Raw genomic sequence first — 27,263 nt, 5'->3', positions numbered from 1 at the left:
TTGTGCATGTTGCCTTTGAAATTCACTGTGTTTAATATGCTTATTAGTATACATTTTCCTATTTACAGAGTGTTGTAATACTCACCTGTTGGAAGTCCCAGAGCATGTGGAATCCCTTCTGCTGGGCCACCTTGCACTCATACAGTCCTGGGGTTCGAGTGCCAGTGTCCACCAGACAGCGATTACTGTCGTATTTATGAGACCTAATGCCTCCAATGTAGATCTCACTACTGGCTCGATAATAACAGTTCTGGACAGAGAGGATAGATATTTAGGCTTTTCTGAGTCTGTGGTATTGACAGTACTTTGCATTGTGGCATGGATTGAATCCCAAGTCTGCCATGGGATGAACCATATTATACATGTAGTTAAATACAAAATACAAAGCAATGATTGTACAAACCTGAGGACCATAATAATGGCATCCATATAAAATAGGTGTGTTCCCTGGAAATGGGCCTTGATCTATACAGAGATCCGTCTTCTGGTCATTGACCAGCTGTTGATTTTATGGACAGAGATTAAACAGTTATAAAAGTGCAGATTATCATCCTGGTACAGTGTATACAGTATAGATAATGAATGTGTTATGTCAAGTATGAATGTATTTACAAATAAAAAGTGGGTAGTGTCTTGGTCGCGTAGTTGAAATAATAGTATATAATAGAACAGCAGAGTGGACTGTGTGTGTGTGTCTGTGCGAAGAACAATGATACATGTTTCAGCATCACTCACAGCTCCATAACCAAGCAAGTCACCCAGGGGGTCTAACATGGGATACACGTTATCCAGATACCACTGGAAGGGTTTGCAGTTCAGCCTCTTTCTCAACTTCTTCCTCTCTGAAACATCACCAATGTCTATGCCGTGATCCTGTGGTGAGAAAGAGGAAGATTTCTAAATCATACTTCAATATCCTTATTGTGGCATTGAATAATGTAAACTTCTCAAACTAAGTGCTAATTCTGACTGTCTAGTCTTCTTTCAAGCTGCAATAACAGTGACGATTGTTATTCTATATTTTGGAACCCTTTTTCTTAGAGTGTACCTTCAGTGGGATGTTCCAGGCAATGTTGACATTCTGTTTGTAGTCATCCATCCAGACCTCAGCCACTCTCAGAGCATTCCTCTTCATTGTAATGCTCAGGTCGGGGAGATAGGGTTTATGGGCCCTCTCGATGTGGGCTATTTTAGAACAAGGTATGACCTCGACACTTCCACCACATAGCCACACCTCGACACACCAAACACCAAGAGAGAAGGAAGAGTTTATAGATATGGACTGAAGTGTCTGGATGTTGGATGTAGATTGGTTTGTTCAAACTGAATGACTCAAGAACAAAAAGTAATTCTGCAAACACAAGTCTGCTTTGATTTCAAACATTCATTTAGAAACTGTAGCAGAGGGGCTTACCCGGATACCCAGTTCAACATTTTCCCCTCCATAGATCTTCATACCACCATCCAGAGCACCAATTTCCCCAAAGAACAGGCGATCAACCACTAGTATGCCCATAATGGAGGGGCTCCTGACAAACATACAGTACAAATCATGGTCATTTCCACATTGAAAGAAGTGACATTAATTTAATGAATATATAACGCAAAATAATAGTCCAGGTGTAAATATTAGGTATGATTTTCATCCCATTGCTGTGCTTTCCTTGTCGTCTATTCAAACAGATTTGTGAAACTGGACTATCATCCTATGATGAAATCACAACCAACTCACTTTCCTGGCTGTGACTCGTCTTTCAAGGCATACCACTCAGGTTTGAAGGGCTCGTACATACACCACAGGGCCCAGTCAAAGGTGTCTGCAGCAGGCCCATAACGTGTGACTGTCAAGTCATCGAAATGGACTTTGTCAAACACCGGTGTCAACACCAACGTGCGGTCCTCCTTTATCCGAGCTAACAGAGGCTCCGCCCTGTTCACACAAACACAGAGTCAAAACACCATTTTGAGGGGGGGATTCAGAAAGTCTCACTGAGATATTTCATTTAGACTACCATTCCACATGGACCTCTATGTGGGCATCCAAGATGGCCACCACATCTCCTTCAGCTTCCCTCCACCCTGAGAGGCGGGCCTGTGTGAGACCGAGCTGCTCTTTGTGTCTCACTCTCTTCACCAGGCCGGGACGCTCTTCATGGATGAAGCTGATGTAGGCATCCAACTTCTCCTTTAGATCCTCTGTGAAAGCACACAATTGCAAATCAGTGATACATAACAAAAGTTGAAAGCCACACCTACGTTCAATCTATATGTTACCAAATATACCTTGAAATGTTTCTAAGAGGTGAGAAGAGACCAATTAGGCAAACCATTGGAGCTGTGGTCATCCACCAGTATAATGTCTTTGAGCAGGCGTTGGGGGGTCTTGTCTATGATGCTGCGGACAGCTCTCTTGATGATTGACAGGGCCTCGTCCAAGTAGATCAACACCACGCTGATGGTGGGCAGGTCATGGGGATACTGGTGCTTAGCACACCTAACAGGCACAACAAACACATTTGGTCCACCTCATATCATTCATTCACTTCACCAAAGCTACTGCTTCACTCTTAAAGTTAGTACATTTCAATGTCATTTGTCAAACTGCCTTAAAAGTGCTGGAGATGGAATTGACCTCTGATGACCTCGGATGCAACAGACTGTGGTTAGAATTCAGAAGTCTTGAGTCTTGAGTTAGACATAATTTGCTGTGTAGAGGTGGTGGAGGGATGAGGAAAATTATTTACTTAGGATCGCGAGTATCAGGGATTTCCCTGTTCAGGGGTAGACGGTCACTCAGGAAGGCGTTGTATCCATACATCTGAAACAACCCTTCTGCCTCTTTCTGCTCCTCCTCTGAGAGCTCATCACCCCATTTTGTAAACAGAGCTGAGTTGGGGTACAACTTCTTCACCACCTTCCTCTCCTTCTTGACCTCGGGAGCCTTCACAGCCTGCCACTCTTTCAGAATGATCCCATTGTTGATTGACTTCACTGTGGACAAACATGGCAGCTGCTCATCAAACATAAATTAATTGGTTATTACTGAATAATTCAGATTAAGGCTGCCAAATCAATGAAATATAGGTGACTAGTTGAGCCACATGAATCACTCCTTTTGATACTGTACAAACAAAGCATGAACTTATTTGCACTGTTTGCATTAGCTTTTTCAAAGTTGATTAATAAGACTTGATCTGCCTTGGAGGATGACCTTGACATAACTGTAAAAGTAAACATTGGGGAAAACTTTGGCACACAGACGTCGATAGAAAAATGTAACACGTTTTGTGCAACAATCAACAGTATACAGGATTAAAGAACATTCTAAAATGATTATGGGCCATATTTGATTGATTTGATCTAACCCTTTATCTGTTTATTAAACTCTTTATTTAATTGAGAACAGATTCCCTTCTATAATCATCACTGTCAAGTGTGAAATAACTTTTTCTGGGATCAACTCTACATGTTGGTTTAGTCTAGATTCTAATGTGTTCTCAAATCCTCCCCTCTAAATCTGCCCTACTATCTAGAACAGTGGCAGACTGCAGTCCAGGTACAGTACGTGGACAGAGCTACTGCTAATTCCCTTCCAGGTAAGTCACAGTTAAATGAAGGATACTGAGACTCACCCAGCTTCTCGATGTGAGCCTCCATCTTCTCCAGCCTCTTGAGAATGTCCTGGTCCCTGGCCGATTCATTCTGATGGGCCCCCTGCAGTCTCTCCCCATGAGAATGAACCTCCCACTTAATGGATGTGATGTAGAGTATTCCAGCAGCCATGGCCAACAACGGGGCCAGCCCTCGAACCCAGCCGAGCCTCATCATCCCTCTGCGTGTGAGTGCTCAGCCTGGGGATACAGACAGGATAGACTTCCTCTCTCACTCTCTCACTGAGATCCAGGTTCGCCTGAAAGGAGGGAGGGGTGATGTAAGACATTTCCAAGTGAACAAAAGAGAAGAGCAGTTGCAGATAGTCAATCAAAAATATATTTTGTTTATTACAAGTTGCAACAGGGAGAAACCTCCAGGATAGAAGCACAGAAAATGTCTAACTGGCCTTCTCTGAGAACACCCTTATATCCTAATCAGCGTACAAATGTTCTGTAAACACCAGCCCGATAGGCTTGTAGGAAGTCAAATCAGAAGGCAGTGGATTTGTCAGCAGCTACAGAATCACATTGTTTCACACAATATAGTAATAATCAGTGTATCCTCTGTCCTTGTACCTCCAGTCTGGCGTCAACCTTATCAGCAGTTATGAGTTTAATCCATAACATACAGCCTCTAGTCTAGTGACCATCAACCCAAGTGTTACAAACAGAACACTGGAAATCACATGTATAACACAAACTCCAAATATACTAACATTTTTGTTGAGCCCTCTAATTTAAATATGAACCTTAGTCATCTTAAATATTCCCATTACAGGTGAGGTGCACCATACCTGGCTGGCACTCAGTTGGTGAGTTTCTCGTCACTCTCCTCCCCTACATCAGTGGACCTCTCCTTGCTGTCAATCACTCACTGTCCCTGGTCCTGGAGGTTTGGTCAATATGATAACTGGCAAAATGATGTGTAAATGTGTAAAACACAGGGCTTTTCAGAGGAAACATGCACTGAAGCAAACAGTCCCTTATACAGTGCCTTGCGAAAGTATTCGGCCCCCTTGAACTTTGCGAACTTTTGCCACAGTTCAGGCTTCAAACATAAAGATATAAAACTGTATTTTTTTGTGAAGAATCAACAACAAGTGGGACACAATCATGAAGTGGAACGACATTTATTGGATATTTCAAACTTTTTTAACAAATCAAAAATTGAAAAATTGGGCGTGCAAAATTATTGGTCGCAAAAGGTCGCATAGTTCAAGGGGGCCGAATACTTTCGCAAGGCACTGTATTTGTCTTAGGCCCATGAACGTGTTCCTTGTAACCTTATAGCCTTTAGTCCTGAAAAATATATCAACAATGATAAACTAGGTTATAATGAGATACATCAAACATACATACTTGTGCAGACCAGGTGGCACTGAAGCGGATGAAAGAGAAGGGAAAGGGGGCCTGGAAGTTTGCGCCATCTCAAACTAGGTAAATGCCACGTTGTCTGTCAGCACCTGTAATAATATAACTAATTCCCATTGATTCAATAAAAATCAGCACTGTAGGGTATTTCAGTTTGGGGACAATAAAGTTCCTCTTAACTTAACTAAAACTCCAGACACAGTCGCTACCCACTGGGCACACACTGGTTGAATCGTAATTTGCCAACGTATGATGACGTGGAATCAACGTGCAAAATACATTTGATTTGAAAAAAGTATTCAACCAGTGCGGTTTTCATCTAATTTCAACCAGCGTTGTAAACATTGAAATTAGTGTAAGACTTCAACCTAAATACATTGACTTAACCTGACTATCAGGTTGTTACATCAATCTAATTTCAACATAATCATCAGAGCTATGTATACGTTGAAATTACGTAGAAAATTCCAGGTAGAAACATTTTTTTATTTATTTATCATATTCCGTTATATTGAGTGGTTGAAATTATATTGGTGGCCATCTTGGATGCCCACATAGAGGTCCATGAAATTAGAAATGTATATTTGATTATACATGATTATATATTGATTATTTATTATATATTTACCTTGTTTCAATGCTGATAGTAAAATGCAATTTTTGAAGCAGCATCATTCTTTCAACATCATGCCATCAACCAAAATAAATAGGTTTATTAAAATAAAATGTGAAGCCACATTGCAACTATTCTTGCCTGAACAGTGACTCCTACTGGAATATGTGACCCGTTTCAAGAAGCTAGGTATATGTCATACGTCACTACATCACTACTTCAAAATGCATTTTTGGGGAGAAATGCATTCTGGAACATGTGAACTTTCAAATGCCTTAATAACAACACTTTAAAGCATCTGTAAATACAGATACAAATTGAAAAATGATAGTTGGTTTCGCCACAGAAAAAAACAGGAACCTTCCCACTAGCTATGATTGGCTGAGATAATGGATTGGGCTGGATATGCCGAGATATGAGTATGGTTTGGTCTGCCATGTAGCACCCTTCTGTCTATAACTGTGACAATACAGAGGCGGATGCAAGATGCAAGCAACGATGGTTTAATGAATACAGTTTACAACAGCAACAGGACAGACAGACTGTACTCAGACGGAATCCGACCCAGGGACTAGGGCGCATCTTCCAATGATAGCGTGCTGAGAAATCCAGGGGAGTGTGTCCGGATGGGTAGGAAGGAGCACAGCAGATAATCCACACAAGGGCGGCGAGAGAAGAGCACAGACACACGACACAACCTCAGGGAAGTAACAACGATCTGACAACAAGAAACACTGGTTACAGAACATATAAAGGGAAGATAAGTGTTTCCAGCTGGCGCAGACAATCAGGCCGAGATTGGGAACCACGCCCACACAAACACGGGAGAGAGAGAGAGAGAGAGAGAGAGAGAGAGAGAGAGAGAGAGAGAGAGAGAGAGAAAGAGAAAGAGAGGCAGTGGATTCATGAACCGTGACAATACCCCCCCCCTAGGAACGCCTCTTGGCGTTCCCAGGCGAATTTACCTGTCGATTGAAATCATCGATAAGGGAGTGATCCAGAATGTCCCTAGCAGGTACCCAACTTCTCTCCTCCGGGCCGTAACCCTCCCAGTCCACCAGGTACTGGAATCCGCGTCCCCTCCTTCTAGAGTCCAAAATACAATTGACAGAAAAGGTGGGTTCCCCATCAACAAGTCGTGGCGGCGGGGGAACCGGGACCGGCGGGTTAATGCGTGCCTGAAACACAGGTTTTATTTTAGACACATGAAAGGTAGGATGAATTCTCCTATACGCCGGAGGAAGCTTGAGCCGGACCGCCACCGGACTAATGATCCTGGTGACTTTGAACGGGCCGATAAATTTGGGGGCAAGTTTGTTTGAAACGGATCGGAGTGGAATGTTCTTAGTAGAAAGCCACACTCTTTGGCCAACGACGTATACCGGAGGCTTCGACCGGTGGCGATCGGCCTTAGCCTTGGTGCGCGCCCCCACCCGGAGAAGAGTCTCACGGGCTCTGCTCCATGCGTGACGGCACCTCTGGATGAAAGCGTGAGCGGAAGGAACAGTGACCTCGGACTCCGTACTGGGAAAGATAGGTGGCTGGTAACCTAAACTACACTCAAACGGAGAGAGACCCGTAGCTGCCACTGGCAACGAATTGTGAGCGTACTCAACCATAGAGAGTTGTTGACTCCAGGAAGAGGGATTCTTAGAAACCAAACATCGCAACACTCTCTCCAAATCTTGGTTGGCCCTCTCCGTTTGACCGTTGCTCTGGGGATGAAACCCTGAAGACAGGCTGACACTCGCTCCCAGTAACCTACAAAACTCTTGCCAAAACTTGGACACGAATTGGGGCCCCTGTCAGAAACTACGTCCATCGGCAGGCCATGTAAGCGAAAGACGTGATCCACGACAGCTACCGCTGTCTCCTTGGCAGATGGTAATTTAGGCAAGGGAATAAAATGAGCCGCCTTCGAGAACCGGTCCACCACGGTCAACACCACCGTCTTGCCCTGGGAGGGCGGGAGGCCGGTAACAAAATCTAGCGCGATGTGGGACCAGGGTCTCGAAGGGACCGACAGCGGTTGGAGTAACCCATCTGGGGGTCGATTAGAAGTCTTCCCAGTGGCACAAACCGAGCAAGCCAAGACAAAACTGTGAATGTCACGAGCCATCAGTGGCCACCAAAAGCGTTGCTTAACCAAAAGCTAGTGCGGCTGACTCCTGGATGACACGCTACGTTGGAGCAATGCCCCCACCGAATAACATCGGACCGACACCCCTCCGGCACAAACAACCGATTAGGCGGGCAACCGGGCGGAGGCGTTACCCCTTCTAAGGCCGTTTTGACCCTCGATTCAACCTCCCATGTGAGTGTGGATACCACTAGGGTCCCGGGTAGGATGCACTCGGGAGTGGATGGGCGTTCGGAATGGTCAAAAATGCGAGAAAGGGAATCGGGTTTGACATTCTTGGAACCCGGGCGATACGAGAGAGAGAAGTCAAAACGTCCGAAAAGAGTGCCCACCGCGCCTGTCTGGAGTTGAGTCGCTTGGCGGTTCTGATATATTCCAAATTTTTGTGATCGGTCCAAACTATAAAAGGTACCCCGAACCCTCTAACCAATGGCGCCACTCCTCCAGTGCTAACTTCACTGCCAACAACTCTCTGTTGCCAATGTCGTAGTTGCGTTCCGCAGGTGATAACCGATGGGAAAGGAACGCACAAGGGTGCATCTTGTCGTCAGAAGAGGAACGTTGGGAAAGTACCGCACCTACCCCCACCTCTGAAGCGTCCACCTCTACTACGAACTGACGCGAGGGATCGGGAGCTATGAGGATGGGAGCCGAAACAAAGCGGCTCTTGAGTTTGGCGAATGCAGCCTCGGCTGTATCGGACCACCTGAACGGCACTCTGGGGGAGGTTAAGGCGGTAAGAGGAGCGACTATCTGACTAAAGTTGCGAACGAAACGCCGGTAGAAATTGGCGAATCCCAGAAACCTCTGTAGGGCCTTACGGGAATCTGGGCTTGGCCAATCCACCACAGCCTTAACCTTGTCAGGATCCATGCGAATACCTTCAGTCGAGACGATGTAACCTAGGAATGGAACGGATTGTGCATGAAAAATGCATTTCTCCGTCTTGACAAAAAGTCCATTCTCCAACAACCTCTGAAGCACTCGTCTGACGTGCTGAACGTGTTCCTGGAGAGAAGAAGAAAAATCAGTATGTCATCCAGGTAAACATATATGAACTGATCAATCATATCTCTCAGCACGTCATTGACGAGTGTCTGGAAAACCGCTGGGGAGTTGGATAGCCCAAAAGGCATGACCAAATATTCGAAGTGCCCTCTGGGGGTGTTAAACGCGGTCTTCCATTCGTCCCCCCTTATGCGAACCAAATGATATGCATTACGTAAATCCAACTTAGTGAACACGGATGCTCCCTGTAACCTTTCAAAGGCTGAGGACATCAACGGTAAGGGATAGGTATTCTTCACTGTGATGTTATTCAACCCACGGTAATCAACGCAAGGACGCAGAGATCCGTCCTTCTTTCCCACAAAGAAGAACCCCGCCCCGCTGGAGAAGAGGAAGGACGAATGAATCCAGATGCCAGAGAATCAGAGATGTATCTCTCCATAGCCTCCCTCTCAGGAACAGAGAGTGAATATAACTTGCCTTTAGGCGGAGACTCACCTGGCAATAATTCTATTGCACAGTCATAGGGACGATGCGGAGGAAGAGAAGCAGCACGGGACTTACTGAACACCTCCTTCAGGTCGAGGTATTCAACGGGCACGTTAGACAAATCCACTGCCTCCTCTAGAAACACAGAATCAGACACAGACGAACAGGCAGACACTAAACAGGACTCAAGACACTTGTTACTCCACATGGATATAGAATTATGACCCCAGTCAACTCTGGGGTTGTGTTGGGTGAGCCAAGGGTGGCCGAGAACTAATGGTGCAAGGGGTGAGTCCATGAGTAGAAATGATAGTGTCTCAGTGTGATTGCCAGAAGTGATGAGTGTGATAGGTTCAGTGGTGTGAGAAATGTTGGGGAGTTCTTGACCATTGAGAGCGTTGACGGATATCTTGTGCGTGAGTGAGGTGATAGGAATCTGGAGTTTGTGAGCGAGCTTGAAGTCCATGAAATTACCCTCTGCTCCTGAGTCCAGTAAGGCTTGGGTGTCGTGCGTGTGGGTGGCCCATCTTAGTCTTACCGGGAGGAGAGTAGATGATGAGGTCTTCTCTGTGGTGACACCACCCGATAGTAGCCTCATGTTTACTACCGGGCCTGATCTTTTACCGGGCAGGAGTGGATAAAGTGGCCCGCTCTACCACAGTAGAGACAGAGTCCTTGGGATCTCCGCCTCTCCCTCTCTTCCCGGGAGAGGCGAGCTCTCCCCAGCTGCATGGGTTCGTGAGCGGAGGCTGAACTGGCCGTGTTCCCGCCGCTGGCATGCCCGCCCTCCGTGTCGTTATACGGTCTGTTAGGGCATGCTCTGCGGCCAATACGACTCAGACGAGCGTCGACCCTCAAGGCTAGTTCCACTAGTCCATTTAAACTCCTGGGAAGGTCCAGAACATAAATCTCCTTCTGGATCCGGTCCTCCAGCCCATGCAGGAACATGTCCCACTGCGCCTCCTCGTTCCACTGACACTCTGCGGCCAGAGTGCGGAATTGGATGGAGTATTCCGATACTGAACGGTCTCCTTGGCGAAGGTCAGCGAGTAGTCTGGCCGCCTCCCTACCCGCCACGGCCCGATCGAAGACCCTTCTCATCTCCTCGGAAAGTGTCTGGAAAGAGGTGCAGCATGGGTCCTGGTTCGCCCACACCGCCGTTCCCCAAAGAGCCGCTTTGCCTGATAGCAGTGTGAGTATGAATGCTACCTTAGACTGTTCACGGTTGAAGGTCCGTGGCTGCAACGAGAAATGCATGGAACATCTCGTAAGAAAGGCTCTGCAATAGTCAGGATCACCTGAATAACCCTCTGGTGTCGGTAGCCGTGGCTCTAGCTGGGAATCCGGCTCTGGCGGGGCGGGTTGAACTGCCGGTGTAGGTGGCGCAGCGGAACCCCTCAGATGTTGTAATTGTTGGATCAGCTGGGCTACCTGCGTCGCAAGGGCTTGTACTGCCCGATCTGTGCTGGAGATGTTCTCCTCTTGTTGATCCATTCTCGTGATACTGCGGGAAATGAATTCGGTCAGACTCGTTGAACTCGCTGCATCCATGGTAAGGTCAGATCGTTCTGTGACAATACAGAGGCGGATGCAAGATGCAAGCAACGATGGTTTAATGAATACAGTTTACAACAGCAACAGGACAGACAGACTGTACTCAGACGGAATCCGACGCAGGGACTAGGGCGCATCTTCCAATGATAGCGTGCTGAGAAATCCAGGGGAGTGTGTCCGGATGGGTAGGAAGGAGCACAGCAGATAATCCACACAAGGGCGGCGAGAGAAGAGCACAGACACACGACACAACCTCAGGGAAGTAACAACGATCTGACAACAAGAAACACTGGTTACAGAACATATAAAGGGAAGATAAGTGGTTCCAGCTGGCGCAGACAATCAGGCCGAGATTGGGAACCACGCCCACACAAACACGGGAGAGAGAGAGAGAGAGAGAGAGAGAGAGAGAGAGAGAGAAAGAGAAAGAGAGGCAGTGGATTCATGAACCGTGACAATAACATGAGCTGCTCAGTATGTGGAGATAATCCTTGCTACCACAGCTTTTTTGAAAGATATAACGTTAGCCATGGAGAACTGCAAAAGTGTTGCTACTGCTCTCAACAACAATGCTAACCAGAATTTAGCAGGTGCTATCAACAAATATCAGTGTGAAAAATGTGTGGACTACTTTCTGCACACGGTCAGTGTGGACCAGAGTGACTTGACACAACAACGGGCCAAACAAGCTGTAGCTAGCTACAAAACAATCGGAAAAGACATGCTGCCATGAAGCGCTCATCCATGTATGAGCGCTTCATTAAGAGTCTAGCTACATTTTCAGATATTATACATATCACATTTTGTCAGAAAGTTGTTTTCATTTCAAGTTAAAGTGTACTGTTAGATAGCTAGCGAACATTAGCTTGCTGGCTTGCTAGCCAACATTACGTGTATGATCTGTGTAGTAATATTATTAGTATCTGAGAAATCCATTTGCATTGCTAGTTATAGCCTAATGTTAGCTAGCTAACTAACATTGAACCTAGTTGGTTAGCTTTAGCTACCTGCGGATTCATACTCTAGTAATTAATGGCTAGCTATGGCTAGCTATGACAATCCGTTTGTACTGTAACTATGGGTTGGGTTTATGGTTAATTGTTTATCTAGCTAACCAGCTAGCTACATGTCTTAACAAAAGACTCCACTTCACAAGAGAATGATTTCACGACCCATCAAGTTAGCCAGGTGTGTCTGGGGGTGATTACGGCCATCTATTTTATATCATAAACGTGTGGATGTCTAGACAATAGTGACTCATCCACTTAGCTAGGTGATGACCCATCATCCACTTAGCTAATTGATGATCCATCAATTTAGACAAGTGTCTGGGTAAGCATTATCTAATAATTATTAAATATTTGTACAATATTTTCATCTGGACACTTTAAAAGACAGATTAGGATATTGGCCAAGGACTAGATAAAGTGTATTGTTACCTGGAGTTGTTCCTTATTGTAGACTACTACTTAAATAACTTTTAGTCTTGAAATCTTTGGTTGTTTTACTACACTACCTCTGTTTAGCACATGGCCTCACATGTGCGGCTAAGGCTTAAGAGGGTGTGAACGATGCTGAATAGGTGTAGACAAAGAAGAGCTCTCCAGTGGAACATATCTTGGATCTTTTATTTCAGCTCATGAAACATGGGACCAACACTTTACATTGTTGTGTTTATATTTTTGTTCAGTATACTTCTGAGGAACAGAAGAAGTGTGTTGGGTCTCACCCGATTCGAGAAGGTTGCTGTGTCATGTGTTGCTCTTCTGAGCAGGGCACCTCTTAAGGGGGTAGTATCTGACGTGCCGTGGGATGTCGATGTAGAATAAATTAAAAGTACCCCGGGAGTGATTGATGCTCGGCGGACAAATCATGTGGTGAACGGAAAGAAAGTGTTTTTGTTTCTTGAAATGCAGTCCTTACATACCCAGGTAAAGTTGGTTTCCCTGAATTACCGTGTTAGAGGGTTTATCCAAAGACTGATGCAGTGTGATAACTGTAAAGCGTTTGGACATGTGGAAAGGGTTTTGAAGAGGGGGAAAACCGAGATGTCCTAGTTGTGGGAGGTGATAATTTAATGTGTTGTAGAAGTGAGGAGAATGTGGAGTGTTGAAATTGTGGTGGGAACCATGAAGGAACGGCTTTGAAGTGTCCGACGAGGGTTAAGATGAAAGAGGTGGCTAGAGTCAGGGCTAGTCAGAGCATCTCATATGCAGAAGCAGTGAGAAGGGTTGAGGGATTGAGTGGTCCTGAAGAGTTCATGGTGGTGGATAGGGCTTCTCTGCAGGCGGCAGGGGTTGCCTCTCACCAGAAGGATCCAGAAATATTACACGTCAAGAAGGTGGACTTTGTAGCATTTATAGATATGGTGGTTAATTGCACTGCCAAAGTGGAGAGGAAGTCCAGGAAAATAGACATCATTGTGTAGTCGGCAGAAAGGACTGAATGACTTCTTGGCGGAGGAGTTGCATGGAGTATTGTCATGTGCCGTACCACCCTCTCAGGCCCCAGAGCACAAGAAGGGAGACATTTGGAGATTTGAAGGAAGGAAGAAGTGGGACTTTTGTTTATGTAGTATTTTTAGTTGTGTGGATTAAATTAGTTTTCCCCCATCATTTTTCAACCCTGTCCAGTTGGTGGCAGTAATGCAACTTTTGGCTGCCAACCGCTATTTAAAAACCACAGAAGAAGAAGAAGTCCCACTCTTGCAGGAACATGGAAATGGGGCTGACTGGTTGACATGGAATTTTCTACACTGACTTTTTACCTGGGCTTTGCTCTGTTAAGAATTGGTCTAAGTATTTAACGTTATGTGGGTTTCTGCATTCATAGTTCTAACACTTAATCCACCTGGCGTGTCAGATTTCAAAAAAGCTTTACGGTGAAAGCAAACCATGCGATTATGTGAGGACAACTTTCAGCAGACAAAACATTACAAACAGCTAGCAGCAAAGTAAATTGGTCACGAAAGTCAGAAAAGCAATACAATTAATCGCTTACCTTTGATGATCTAGTTTGCACTCACGAGACTCCCAGTTACATAATAAATATTTGTTTTGTTCCATTTATATACAAAAACCTCTATTTGGTTGGTGCGTTTTGTTTAGTAATCCACAGACTCGTGCAGGTCACGACGGGCAGACGAAAATTCCAAATAGTATCCGTAAAGTTCGTAGAAACATGTCAAACGTTTTTTATAATCAATCCTCAGGTTGTTTTTACAATAAATAATAGATAATATTTCAACCGGACGGTAGCCTTTTCAATAGGAGAGAGGGAGAAGGTCTCGCTCCAGGCGCTCGCACATGCACAAATCTGCGGACACCTAGCTATCCACTGACGTGATGTGATCATTCTCGCTCATTTTTCAGAATAAAAGCCTGAAACTATGTCTGAAGACTTCACACTCTGTGGAAGCCATAGGGAAAGGAATCTGGTTGATATCCCTTTCAATGGAGGATAGGTTTGCAATGGAACAGAGTAGTTTCAGAAAAACAGCACTTACTGGTTGGATTTTCCTCATGTTTTCGCCTGCAATATCAGTTCTGTTATACTCACAGACAATATGTTGAGTGTTTTCTATCCTAATCTGCCAATTATATGCATATTCTAGCTTCTGGGCCTGAGAAATAGGCAGTTTACTTTGGGACGTTTTTTATCCAAACATCAAAATACTGCCCCCTTGCTTCAAGAGGTATTAAGGAAGTACCTCTAACAACTGACTTTCATAGTGCTTAAGATGCATGTAGATGAAGAGTCACAAAAGTACCTCACCATCACTACCCATTTGGGACTCTACAGAAACCACCACTTGCCTTTTGGAATCATGTCGGCACCATCTTGTTCCAAAGGGCCATTGATCAGGTTTTGAGCGACCTCCCTAGGTCACAGTGTTACCTTGATTACATCATTGGTACCGGAAAGGATGACGAGGAGCATCTGCTGAACCTTGAAAATTGTGGCAGGTATGACGGCAGGTAGCCTAGCGGTTAAGAGCGTTGGACCAATAACCAAAAGTTCGCTGGTTTGAATCTCCTAGCCGACTCAATGAAAAATCTGTGGACGTGTCTTTGAGCAAGGCACTTACCCAGTGTTCCCTCAAAAAAAAATGTTGTTCAAACTTCAACGTTGTGAAATGTTGTGCGCATGTTTACTGTGAACACTGAGGCTGTACCCACTTTAATAGTGGCCATGTAGGTTGCTGTGGCTATTTGATCATAATATAGGCCTACCAGAGTGGCCTACCATCAAAAACAATGGAGGAAATGCATCCATGCATTTTTTACATGGAAATAGCTTTTCTATCATTCAGCCTACAGTAGTAGCTAATGTGTGGTGTTCAATGTAGGCCTACATTCCATGATACTTTTGGGGAAAAAACATGCAGGGCTTGACATTAATATTTTCATCCACTTGTCCTTCAGACAAGGAGGTGATTGAAAATGTTGTTTGATGCAAGAAACCACTTTACAAAATAAATACATTATTATTCCCATACCAATATTACAGAGAATTAGACAAATTATGCTACCCTCTGCCTATTGGTTTCTTAGCTTATTCAAGCCTGTCACAAAATACAACACTGTCCCTTTAAGACAAACAGCTCTTTACCTGACTCGCATTTCAAAGATGTCTAGAAATGTATATGTTTTGTGCTCTTGTAGGAAGCAATCACTCCCATATTGCTGACTACAAATGGTCTATAACTGGGATAATAACTCAATAACTAGCAAAGGATATGAACAAAGTATGCACATTTGGCTACATGCAGCTCTTGTTGTGATCTCAAAATCTACACATGACCGCTCATGCTGTAAATACAGTCCAGTTCAAAGTAAATGGCACAGATCCATATGGCAATGGTCTATTTGCATGTATACTGCAGCTCAGATTTGTTTATGCCGCACAAGTCTGTGTAGCATAGAGGCTGAGTAGTGTGTGTCAATGCAATAGAATCCTACTCTGGTGTGTTCTGCCTACCAGAAAATATTTTGCATTGTTTGTTTTGTTTCGGTATGTTGCTAATGGCTAATATTGCATTGATTTGATCACAATTGCCACAATAAAGGTAAACGTCATTCTCTGGATGAAGTCATGCTGGATTGACAGCATGGCCAATGCATTTAACCTTCTCTAGCCTACGGAGTTGTGTATGAAGGTTTTTATCCATTTAAGGGGGGAAAAGTTTCTCCCTGACTTGCGATGAGGATTTTGAGAAGAGAGACCATCTGCAGGTGGTTCTCATAGATTGATTTCAATAAAGAAGGGCTGTGTTTCCAGTGTGCAGCTCAGGATGCCGGTAGACAGTGAACAGATCCCTTTTCAACTTCTCCTGGTTGCCCAAAGGTCATAGCTTGGTAACACACTGGAGTTCTGTGATCGGAAAGAAATCCTTCAGTAGCGTTTGTACATTACCACTCATCACTGCTGCCCTGTTGTAGGTTTGTGCAAACAGCTTCTCCTTGACATTTCAGTTGCGCTAGGACTTGTTTGATGGTGTTGGAGAGGCCAACACCAGTTTTGTACTGTACAAAACCTCTCACACACACTCTTGTCTGGTAACATATAGCACAGCACTATTACCATCTGTGATTTACAGGAGATGTCAGTGGTCTCGTCTGTTTGTATAGACGCAAAAGCAGTCTCAGACACCTCCTTAGCTATAGCTTCTCTGTACACGTCATACATACAATCCAAAAGTTAGTATTGGATCATGCCTGATATGCCCTTAAAAATTGGTTGGTCGTCATAGTGCCTTAGTTGCCTGTAATCTCCTTCACGCATCTCAAAAATACACCTGAAAACGCCTGGGTTCAAGGTGTTGGCCAACACGTCATGGCCACAGTGCTGTCTCACAATTGCCACACAATTTAATGAATGCTATAATTCTGGCAAGCACCTACCTATTCTCCTCTGTTTGTTGGTTGTGGAGGTCGATGGCTCGTCTATCTGTGGTGTATAGCTGAGCCACGTTTAATTTATTTTAAATCCTTAAACCTAGACTTGGACCACACACCCTCTCCACTGAATAGCAGGCAGGGGGAGCAAAATAGTGATTGCTTTGCAACGCGAGCACTGTGTCTTTCCAAACCACTCATTGTTGAATTTGCGACATGTTGTGTAATGTTTATGTCCAATGGCTGATGCGCACAGATATGTTTTATATCTAATTTTACTTCACATGACAAGGATTGAAAAGGATTTGACAGTAGATTACAGACTTGATTCATGGTGATGACTGCTAGCTTGCTAGCTAAGATTTTGAAAGTATGATGTTGACATGATCAGTCCAATCAAAGCTACTGTAGATGTAACGTGATTTGACGTCATTTTATCTGTGACCAATGACCTTGAGACTTCTTGGATGGGCGCCTCTAATGTAACTCTATGGCAGCACCAAAGGGGATTGAATTTTCAAACTGTCCCCATAGATTTTGCGGTGACATAGTGTCCAAATGAGTGACAGAACACTGAGACAATCACGGCACAACTAGAGAACATTACCAATCCCGAAGCACTGTTTTTCCGCTGGCTGCCCTACTACCACAGAAAGCACTGATCTAGGCTGAAACACCTGCATTTTGGAGCTGTCTTAATCAAGAAAGCAAAAAAGAGACCATGTTTGTATGCAGCTTTATTAACTCAATATACATGTATATATATTTTTTTACATTGTTTGCCAACTGATATGTGACACGTATTTATGCCAAAATAACATGCAAAACAGGCACAAAAATATATATATACAGTACCAGTCAAGTTTGGACATTCCTACTCATTCAATAGTTTTTCTTTATTTTTACTATTTTCTACATTGTAGAATAGTGAATACATCAAAACTATGAAATAACACATATGGAATCATGTAGTAACAAAAAAAGTGTTCAACAAATCCAAATATATGTTATATTTGAGATTCTTCAAAGTAGCCACCCTTTGCCTTAATGACAGCTTTGCACACTCTTGGTATTCTCTCAACCAGCTTCATGAGGTAGTCTGGAATGCATTTCTGGAACCTGGAATGCATTTCAATTAACAGATGTGCCTTGTTAAAAGTTCATTTGTGGAATTATTTATTTCTTAATGCGTTTGAACCAATCAGTTGTGTGGTGACAAGGTAGGGGTGGTATACAGAAGATAGCCCTATTTAATAAAATACCAAGTCCATATTATGGCAAGACAAGCTCAAATAAGCAAAGAGAAATGACAGGACATCATTACATGAAGACATGATGGTCAGTCAATACAGACCATTTCAAGAACTTTGAAAGTTTCTTCAAGTGCAGTCACAAAAACTATCAACCTCTATGATGAAACTGGCTCTCAAGAGGACCACCACAGGAAAGGAAGACCCAGAGTTACCTCGGCTGCAGAGGATAAGTTCATAACTGCACCACAGATTGCAGCCCAAATAAATAATTCACTACACAACATCAACTGTTCAGAGGAGACTGTGTGAATCGGACCTTCATGGTCGAACTGCTGCAACAAAACCATCAAAAAAGGACACCAATAAGAAGAAGAGATTTGCTTTGACCAATGGATACCAGTGGAAATCTGTGCTTTGGTCTGATGAGTCCAAATGAGAAATTTTTGGTTCCAACCATTGTGTCTTTGTGAGACGCAGAGTAGGTGAACAGATGATCTCCGCATGTGTAGTTCCCACTGTGAAGCATGGAGGAGGAGGTGTGATGGTGGGGGGTGCTTTGCTTGTGACACTGTCTGTGATTTATTTGGAATTTAAGGCACACTTAACCAGCATGGCTACCATAGCATTCTGCAGCGATACGTCATCCCATCTGGTTTGCACTTGGTGGGACTTTCATTTATTTTTAAACAGGACCAATGACCCAACACACCTCCAGGCTGTGAAAGGGCTATTTGACCAAGGAGAGTGATGAAGGGCTGCATCAGATGACCTAGCCTTCACAATGACCTGACCTCAACCCAATTTTTTATTTTATTTATTTTACCTTTATTTAACCAGGCAAGTCAGTTAAGAACAAACTCTTATTTTCAATGACGGCCTAGGAACAGTGGGTTAACTGCCTGTTCAGGGGCAGAACGACAGATTTGTACCATGTCAGCTCGGGGGTTTGAACTTGCAACCTTCCGGTTACTAGTCCAACACTCAAACCACTAGGCTACCCTGCCGCCCCTTGAGATGGTTTGGGATGATTTGGACCGCAGAGTGACGGAAAAGTAGCCAACAAGTGCTCAGCGTATGTGGGAACTCCTTCAAGACTGTTAGCTTCACCTGTAATGATTTTCTATCTTAGAGAATGCCAAGAGTGTGCAAAGCTGTCATCAAGGCAAAGGGTGGCTACTTTGAAGAATCTCAAATATAAGATATATTTTGATTTGTTCCAACACTTTTTTGTTTACTAAACGATTCCATGTGTTATTTCATAGTTTTGATGTCTTCACTATTATTCTACAATGTAGAAAATATTACAAATAAAGAAAAACCCTTGAAAGAGTAGGTGTGTCCAACCCTCGTGTCACGAATCCCGCCGAAGATGGTGCCTCTTCCTATTCGGGCAGCACTCGGCGGTCTTCGTCACCGGCCTACTAGCTGCCACCGATCCTCTTTTCTGTTTCATTTAGTTGTGTCTGATTAGTTGCACCTGTTTTGTGTTTAGGTTTTGATTGTGGACTATTTAAACCCAGTAGGCCCGCACAAAAGCTGGCTTGTTTTTCTGTTTATGGTGTGTGATTATTTTGTGGTATTTATATTTCCGGTCAGTTTCGTCCTGTTGTTTGGACTGGGTCTTTACGCGCCCTTGTGTGTGTGGCGTGACCGTCTCTCTGGGTTTTTGGAAAATAAAAATCCACATCTTGTGAACTACCCTGCTCTCTGCGCCTGACTTCTCGACCCACTACTCATAAAAGCCGTGACACTTTGACTGGTACTGTATATGTTATATTTTTTGGATAAACAGGGGGGGCACAAAACACCTGCCCTGAATGACGCGTCGCCACTGTATACAACCAACAGCTCACTAAGATCACAGTCATCTCACTGCTGACTAATAGTATTTTCAAAGAATGATGATAGTGATGTGTTCATAACAAAATGGGAAGGTGGTAATTACCAGTTGTGAGATCATAAATACTAGTTGGATGCATTCACGTGCTTTGAACTATTTGAGAAAAGCCGATTGGCTAATGGCCAACAAGTTGCGTCAACCATAAGCTATGAGTTCAGCTATCATGTTTGTTAAATTATAGTGTTCAAAAACATATTTATAGATAGATTTTTGTAAAGAATGTTTTGATGCATTGAACTGCTGAAAATGCTGTTAAAAAAGTAATTTCCTTAGTAGATGATGTCAGAGGTCAGCATGTGGGAGAAGTCGGAGCTCAGGGATGATAGACTAGTTTCCCACTAGTAATTACCAGTTGGAGGGACGTTCAAGTGGACTTTTACCAGTCGTATGTGGTAAATACCACCTTCCCACTTGTATTGTCTCTGGTAGGCCTAACTATCTCAGTGTATTAGAAGTCTTTAATCAGATTCTGTATGTTCCAGTGCTGCCCACTACACTCCTGAAGGATGAGCTGGTAGTAGGTGTCCTCCCCTGGGGCAATCTCCAGACATCTCTTTGTCTGTCTGTTCTGGATGGCTTTTCCCTGTAAAATACAACAAACATTCTACTGTACAGCATCACAATAATTTTAAAAAGTCAAAGACATCTCTGTTGGTTCCAACAATTTTTAAGCATCAACTTCCCAAAATCATGTTAGAGTGCTTACCTGTTGAAATTCCCAGAGCATGTGGAATCTCTTCTGCTGGGCCACCTTGCACTCATACAGCCCTGGGGTTTGAGTGCCGGTGTCCACCAGACAGCGATTACTGTTGTACTTGTGAGACTTGATGCCTCCAATGTAGATCTCCCCACTGGCTCGATAATAACAGTTCTGGACAGAGAGGATATATATTTAGGCTTTTCTGAGTCTGGTATTGACAGTACTTTGCATTGTGGCATGGATTGAATCCCAAGTCTGCCATGGTATGAACCATATTATACATGTAGTTCAATTCTAAGATACTAAGCAATATTTCTACAAACCTGTGGACCAAAATAATGGCATCCATATAAAATAGGTGTGTTCCCCGGAACTGGGCCTTGATCTATACAGAGATCCGTCTTCTGGTCATTGACCAGCTGTTGATTTTATGGACAGAGATAAACGGTTATAAAAGTGCAGATTCCTATCCTGATTCATGACCCTGCATCCTGTTGAAAAAAGGATGCCATGCATGTCACTAAACACAGTTTGTGAGGAAAAAGTTCCAGAACAACTGTAACATTTTAGCATTACTCACAGCTCCATAACCAAGTAAGTCACCCAGGGGGTCTAACATGGGATACACGTTATCCAGATACCACTGGAAGGGTTTGCAGTTCAGCCTCTTTCTCAACTTCTTCCTCTCTGAAACATCCCCAATGTCTATGCCGTGATCCTGTGGTGAGAAAGAGGAAGATTTCTAAATCAGAAACACAGGCCATGTGAGCAATCCACCTATTATCCACTTTTGCTTACTGCCATCATTTTACATGGATCCTATGATCTTTATTATGGCATTGAGTAATAGACCATTTTTAAAAGAATATTGACTGTCTAATCTACTTATTTTCCTATTCTATAGGAACAGCTGAACAAAACCTACTGTTTGATTGGTTTGTTGTATACAGTACCTTCAGTGGGATGTTCCAGGCAATGTTGACATTCTGTTTGTAGTCATCCATCCAGACCTCAGCCACTCTCAGAGCATTCCTCTTCATTGTAATGCTCAGGTCGGGGAGATAGGGTTTATGGGCCCTCTCGATGTGGGCTATTTTAGAACAAGGTATGACCTCGACACTTCCACCACATAGCCACACCTCGACACATCAAACACCAAGAGAGAAGGAAGAGTTTATAGATATGGACTGAAGTGTCTGGATGTTGGATGTAGATTGGTTTGTTCAAACTGAATGACTCAAGAACAAAAAGTAATTCTGCAAACACAAGTCTGCTTTGATTTCAAACATTCATTTAGAAACTGTAGCAGAGGGGCTTACCCGGATACCCAGTTCAACATTTTCCCCTCCATAGATCTTCATACCACCATCCAGAGCACCAATTTCCCCAAAGAACAGGCGATCAACCACTAGTATGCCCATAATGGAGGGGCTCCTGACAAACATACAGTACAAATCATGGTCATTTCCACATTGAGAGAAGTGACATTCATTTAATGAATATATAACGCAAAATAATAATCCAGGTGTAAATATTAGGTATGATTTTCCTCCCAATGCTGTGCTTTCCTTGTCGTCTATTCAAACAGTTCTGTGAAACTGGACTATCATCTGATGATGAAATCACGAACAACTCACTTTCCTGGCTGTGACTCGTCTTTCAAGGCATACCACTCAGGTCTGAAGGACTCATACATACACCACAGGGCCCAGTCAAAGGCATCTGCAGCAGGCCCATAACGTGTGACTGTCAAGTCATCGAAATGGACTTTGTCAAACACCGGTGTCAACACCAACGTGCGGTCCTCCTTTATCCGAGCTAACAGAGGCTCCGCCCTGTTCACACAAACACAGAGTCAAAACACAATGTTGGGGGGTTCAAAACATCTCACTGAGATATTTCATTTAGACTACCATTCGACATGGACCTCTATGTGGGCATCCAAGATGGCCACCACATCTCCTGTAGCTTCCCTCCACCCTGAGAGGCGGGCCTGTGTGAGACCGAGCTGCTCTGAGTGTCTCACTCTCTTCACCAGGCCGGGACGCTCTTCATGGATGAAGCTGATGTATGCATCCAACTTCTCCTTTAGATCCTCTGTGAAAGCACACACTTGCAAATCAGTGGTACCTAAGGAAAGTTGAAAGCCACACATATGTTCAATCTAAATGTTAACAAATGTAATTTCAAATGTTTCTATGCGGAGAGCATTGACCAATTAGGCAAACCATTGGAGCTGTGGTCATCCACCAGTATAATGTCTTTAAGCAGGTGTCGGGGGGTCTTGTCTATGATGCTGCGGACGGCTCTCTTGATGATTGACAGGGCCTCGTCCAAGTAGATCAACACCACGCTGATGGTGGGCAGGTCATGGGGATACTGGTGCTTAGCACACCTAACAGGCACAACAAACACATTTGGTCCACCTCATATCATTTATTCACTTCACCAAAGCTGTTGTTTCACTTGTCAACTTCAATGTCATTGCGAGAGCTTTGAGTTATAAGGTTCTATCTGCATTTCTGTCCAAATGGATTTATTGACATAGTCTTGTTCTGTTCAATGTTTTCTACCTAATATAGTACACTAAAACCCCAATCCATGTTGTTGAGTTTAAAAGAATACATTATAAAAATAGCTTAGGATCCAGTTATCTTAGAATCATCTTTTTACAGGTAGAACCTTCTAGTTCTAAGGGCACAATTGCTCAAATTGAATTCACAGTGCTGGAGATGGAATTGACCTCGGTTGGCCGCATTGCAACAGACTGTGGTTAGAATTCAGAAGTTTTCAGCGGATCCATCGTTTGCTGTGTTGAGGTGGCGGAGAGATGAGGAAAATGATTTACTTAGGATCGCGAGTATCAGGGATTTCCCTGTTCAGGGGTAGTCTGTCACTCAGGAAGGCGTTGTATCCATACATCTGAAACAGCCCCTCTGCCTCTTTCTGCTCCTCCTCTGAGAGCTCACCACCCCAGCTTGTGAACAGAGCTGAGTTGGGGTACACCTTCTTTACCACCTTCCTCTCCTTCTTGACCTCGGGAGCCTTCACAGCCTGCCCGTCTTTCAGACTGCTCCCGTCGTTGATTGTATTCACTGTGGACACACATGACAGCTGTTCATCAAATTGTAATAAATGTGTTAAGGCTGCCAAAATCAACACTCCTTTTGATACAAACAGAACAGGATCTCATTTAAAATCAAATCAAATCAAACTTTATTTGTCACATGCGCCGAATACAACAGGTATGAATACAACAGGTACAACCTTACTATGAAATGCTTACTTACAAGCGAGTTAATTAAGAAAATATTTACGAAATAAACTAAAGTAAAAAATAATCAAAGTAACACAATAAAATAGCAGTAACGAGGCTATATACAGGGGATACCGGTACTGAGTGAATGTGCGGGGTTATAGGTCAGTCAAGGTAATTTGTACATGTAGGTCGGGGTAAAGTGACTATGCATAGATAATAAACAGTGAGTAGCAGCAGTGTAAAAACAAATGGGGGGTCAATGTAAATAGTCCTGGTGGCCATTTGATTAATTGTTCAGCAGTCTTATGGCTTGGGGGTAGAAGCTGTTAAGGAGTCTTTTGGTCCTAGACTTGGCATTCCGGAACTGATTGCCATGCGGTAGCAGAGAGAACAGTCTCTGACTTGGGTGACTGGAGTCTTTTCCAATTTTTTGGTCTTTCCTCTGACACCACCTAGTATATAGGTCCTGGATGGCAGGAAGCTTGGCCCCAGTGATGTACTGGGCCATACTCACTACCCTCTTTAGCGCCTTACAATCAGATGCAGAGAATTTGTCATACCAGGTGGTGATGCAACCGGTCAGGATGCTCTCGATGATGCAGCTGTATACATCTTTGATGATCTGGGGACCGATGCCAATGTTGACAAGATTTTCAGTCTCCTGAGGGGGAAACAGTGTTGTCGTGCCCTCTTCACGACTGTCTTGGTGTGTTTGGACAATAATAGTTCGTTGGTGATGTGGACACCAAGGAACTTGGAACTCTCGACCCGCTCCAATACAGCCCTGTTTATGTAGTCCACGATCAGCTCTTTTGTCTTGCTCACATTGAGGGAGAGGTTGTTGTACTGGCACCACGCTGCCAGGTCTCTGACCTCCTCCCTATAGGATGTCTCATCATTGTCGGTAATTAGGCCTACCACTGTTGTATCGTCAGCAAACTTATTGATGGTGTTGGTGTCGTGTTTGGCTACGCAGTCATCGGTGAACAGGGAGTACAGTAGAGGACTAGGCACGCACACCTGAGGGGCGCCTGTGTTGAGGATCAGCATGGCTGACGTGTTGTTGCCTACCCTTACCACCTGGGGCCACCAGCCTTTCAAAGCACTTCATGGCTACCGATGTGAGTCGATTATAAAAGGAATTTAGCTTGTCTGGTAGGCTCGCATCACTGGGCAGCTCACGGCTGGGTTTCCCTTTGTAGTCCGTAATAATTTTCAAGCCCTGCCACATCTGACGAGCATCAGAGCTGGTGTAGTAGGATTCAATCTTAATCCTGTATAGACGCTTTGCCTGTTTCATGGATCATCTTATTAATGTCCCGCTCCTTGAAAGCGGCAGCTCTAGCCTTTAGCTCGATGCAGATGTTGCCTTTAATCCATGGCTTCTGGTTGGGATATGAACGTACAGTCACTGTGGGTACAACGTCGTCAATGCACTTATTGATGAAGCCGATGTCTGAGGTGGTATACTCCTCAATGCTATTGGATGAATCCCGGAACATAATCCAGTCTGTGCTCGCAAAACAGTCCTGTAGTGTAGCATGTGCGTCATCTGATCACTTCCGTATTGAGCAAGTCACTGGTACTTCCTGCTTTAGTTTTTGCTTGTAAACAGGAATCAAGAGGATATAATTATGGTCAGATTTGCCAAATGGAGGGTGAGGGAGAGCTTTGTATGCGGCTCTGTGTGTGGAGTAAAGGTGAGTTTTTTTTCCTCTGGTTGCACATGTGACATGCTGGTAGAAATTGGGTAAAACGGATTTAAGTTTGCCTGCATTAAAGTCCCCAGCCACTAGGAGCTCCGCTTCTGGATGAGGATTTTCTAGTTTTCTTATGGGCCTTATACTGCTCGTTGAGTGCGGTCTTAGTGTCAGCATCGGTTTGTGGTGGTAAATAGACGGTTATGAATAATGAGAACTCTCTTAGTAGATAGTGTGGTCTACAGCTTATCATAAGGTTCTCTACCTGGTGACATCTGTCACCAGCATTTATTGACAAAAAGACATACACCGCTGCCCCTCGTCTTACCAGACGTGGTTCTCTGCCCTGCCGATGCATGGAAAATCCCGCCAGCTCTATATTATCCGTGTCGTCGTTCAGCCACGACTTGAGGAAACATAAGATATTATAGTTTTTAACGTCGGTTGTTAGGATAGTCTTGATCATATATTTTCATCCATTTAGTTTTCCAATGATTGTACGTTGGCCAATAGAACAGATGGTAGTGGAGGTTTACTCACTCTCCTAGAAATTCACAGAAGGCTGCCCGACCTCTGCCCCCTTTTCTCCTTTTCTTCACACAAATTACTGGGATTTGGTCTCGTTCCCGAGAAAGCAGTATATCCTTCAAGTCAGACTTGTTACAGAAAAAAATCTTAGTTCAGTTTGAGGTGAGTAATCACTGTTCTGATGTCCAAAAGTTATTTTATGTCATAGGAGACGGTAGCAGCAACATTATGTACAAAATAAGTAAAAACACAAGTTACAAACAACACAGAAAAACAAAATAGCACAGTTGGTTAGGAGCTTCAGTCACTATTTGCATGTGTGTTTTTGAAAAAGGTGATTAACAATGTTTGATCTGCCTTGGAGAATTACCTTGAAGTAACTGATGTAAAAAAAATATATTTGTATTTTTATAGTAAACGTGGTACACTTTGGCACACAGAAGTTGGTAGATCAAAATGTAACAAATGTTGTTCAGCAAGCAACAGTATACAGGATTAAAGAACAATCAAAAATTATTATGGGCATATTTTATTTCATCCTTTATTAGTTTATTTAAATCCTTCAATTAACTGGGTACAAATTCCCTTCTACAATCATCACTGTGAAGTGTGAAATAACTTTTTCTGGGATCAACTCTACATGTTGGTTTGGTCTAGATTCTAATGTGTTCTCAAATCCTTCCCTCTAAATCTGCCCTACTATCTAGAACAGTGGCAGACTGCAGTCCAGGTACAGTACGTGGACAGAGCTACTGCCAATTCCCTTCCAGGTAAGTCAGAGGTAAATGAAGGAGATTGAGACTTACACAGCTTCTCGATGTGAGCCTCCATCTTCTCCAGCCTCTCGAGAATGTATTGGCCCCTGGCCGATTCATTCTGATGGGCCCCCTGCAGTCTCTCCCCATGAGAATGAACCTCCCGCTTAATGGATGTGATGTAGAGTATTCCAGCAGCCATGGCCAACAACGGGGCCAGCCCTCGAACCCAGCCTAGCCTCGTCATCCCTCTGCGTGTGAGTGCTCAGCCTGGGGATACAGACAGGATGGCCTTCCTCTCTCACTCTCTCACTCTCTCACTGAGATTCAGGTTCGCCTGAAAGGAGGGAGGGGTGATGTAAAATAAATTGAACAAAGGAGAAAAGCAGTTGCAGATAGTCAATCAAAAATCTATTTGGTTTATTACAAGTTGCAACAGGGAG

The 27,263-nt window shown here is 43.9% G+C and overlaps 1 protein-coding gene across 3 annotated transcripts in view; it reads right to left on the bottom strand.

Moving 5' to 3' along the window:
- LOC118392461 (probable polypeptide N-acetylgalactosaminyltransferase 8) overlaps positions 1–27,263 on the bottom strand; it is a 27,864-nt gene extending 601 nt beyond the window's left edge. The window contains exons 1-11 of one of the 3 annotated variants that reach the window (XM_052460339.1): positions 26,872–27,263; positions 23,427–23,673; positions 22,807–22,973; positions 22,492–22,675; positions 22,216–22,413; positions 21,898–22,012; positions 21,532–21,717; positions 21,159–21,296; positions 20,902–20,997; positions 20,585–20,749; positions 17,456–20,461 (exon numbers count right to left, since the gene is read on the bottom strand). In XM_052460339.1, the coding sequence (XP_052316299.1) occupies positions 20,327–20,461; positions 20,585–20,749; positions 20,902–20,997; positions 21,159–21,296; positions 21,532–21,717; positions 21,898–22,012; positions 22,216–22,413; positions 22,492–22,675; positions 22,807–22,973; positions 23,427–23,673; positions 26,872–27,067 (1,827 nt within the window). In that variant the 5' untranslated portion in view covers positions 27,068–27,263 and the 3' untranslated portion in view covers positions 17,456–20,326. Of the gene's footprint in view, positions 1–85; positions 251–403; positions 500–735; positions 874–1,048; positions 1,235–1,414; positions 1,530–1,732; positions 1,931–2,012; positions 2,197–2,327; positions 2,495–17,455; positions 20,462–20,584; positions 20,750–20,901; positions 20,998–21,158; positions 21,297–21,531; positions 21,718–21,897; positions 22,013–22,215; positions 22,414–22,491; positions 22,676–22,806; positions 22,974–23,426; positions 23,674–26,871 lie in introns of those variants that run through there. The other 2 variants (XM_035784470.2, XM_052460340.1) reach the window with 2 other exon arrangements.

The sequence above is a fragment of the Oncorhynchus keta genome, chromosome 13, assembly GCF_023373465.1.
Source record: "Oncorhynchus keta strain PuntledgeMale-10-30-2019 chromosome 13, Oket_V2, whole genome shotgun sequence".
NCBI classification, from domain to species: Eukaryota; Metazoa; Chordata; class Actinopteri; order Salmoniformes; family Salmonidae; genus Oncorhynchus; species Oncorhynchus keta.
The sequence above is the reverse complement of the archived record's forward strand: the minus strand, read 5'-3'. Positions and strand labels throughout refer to the sequence as shown.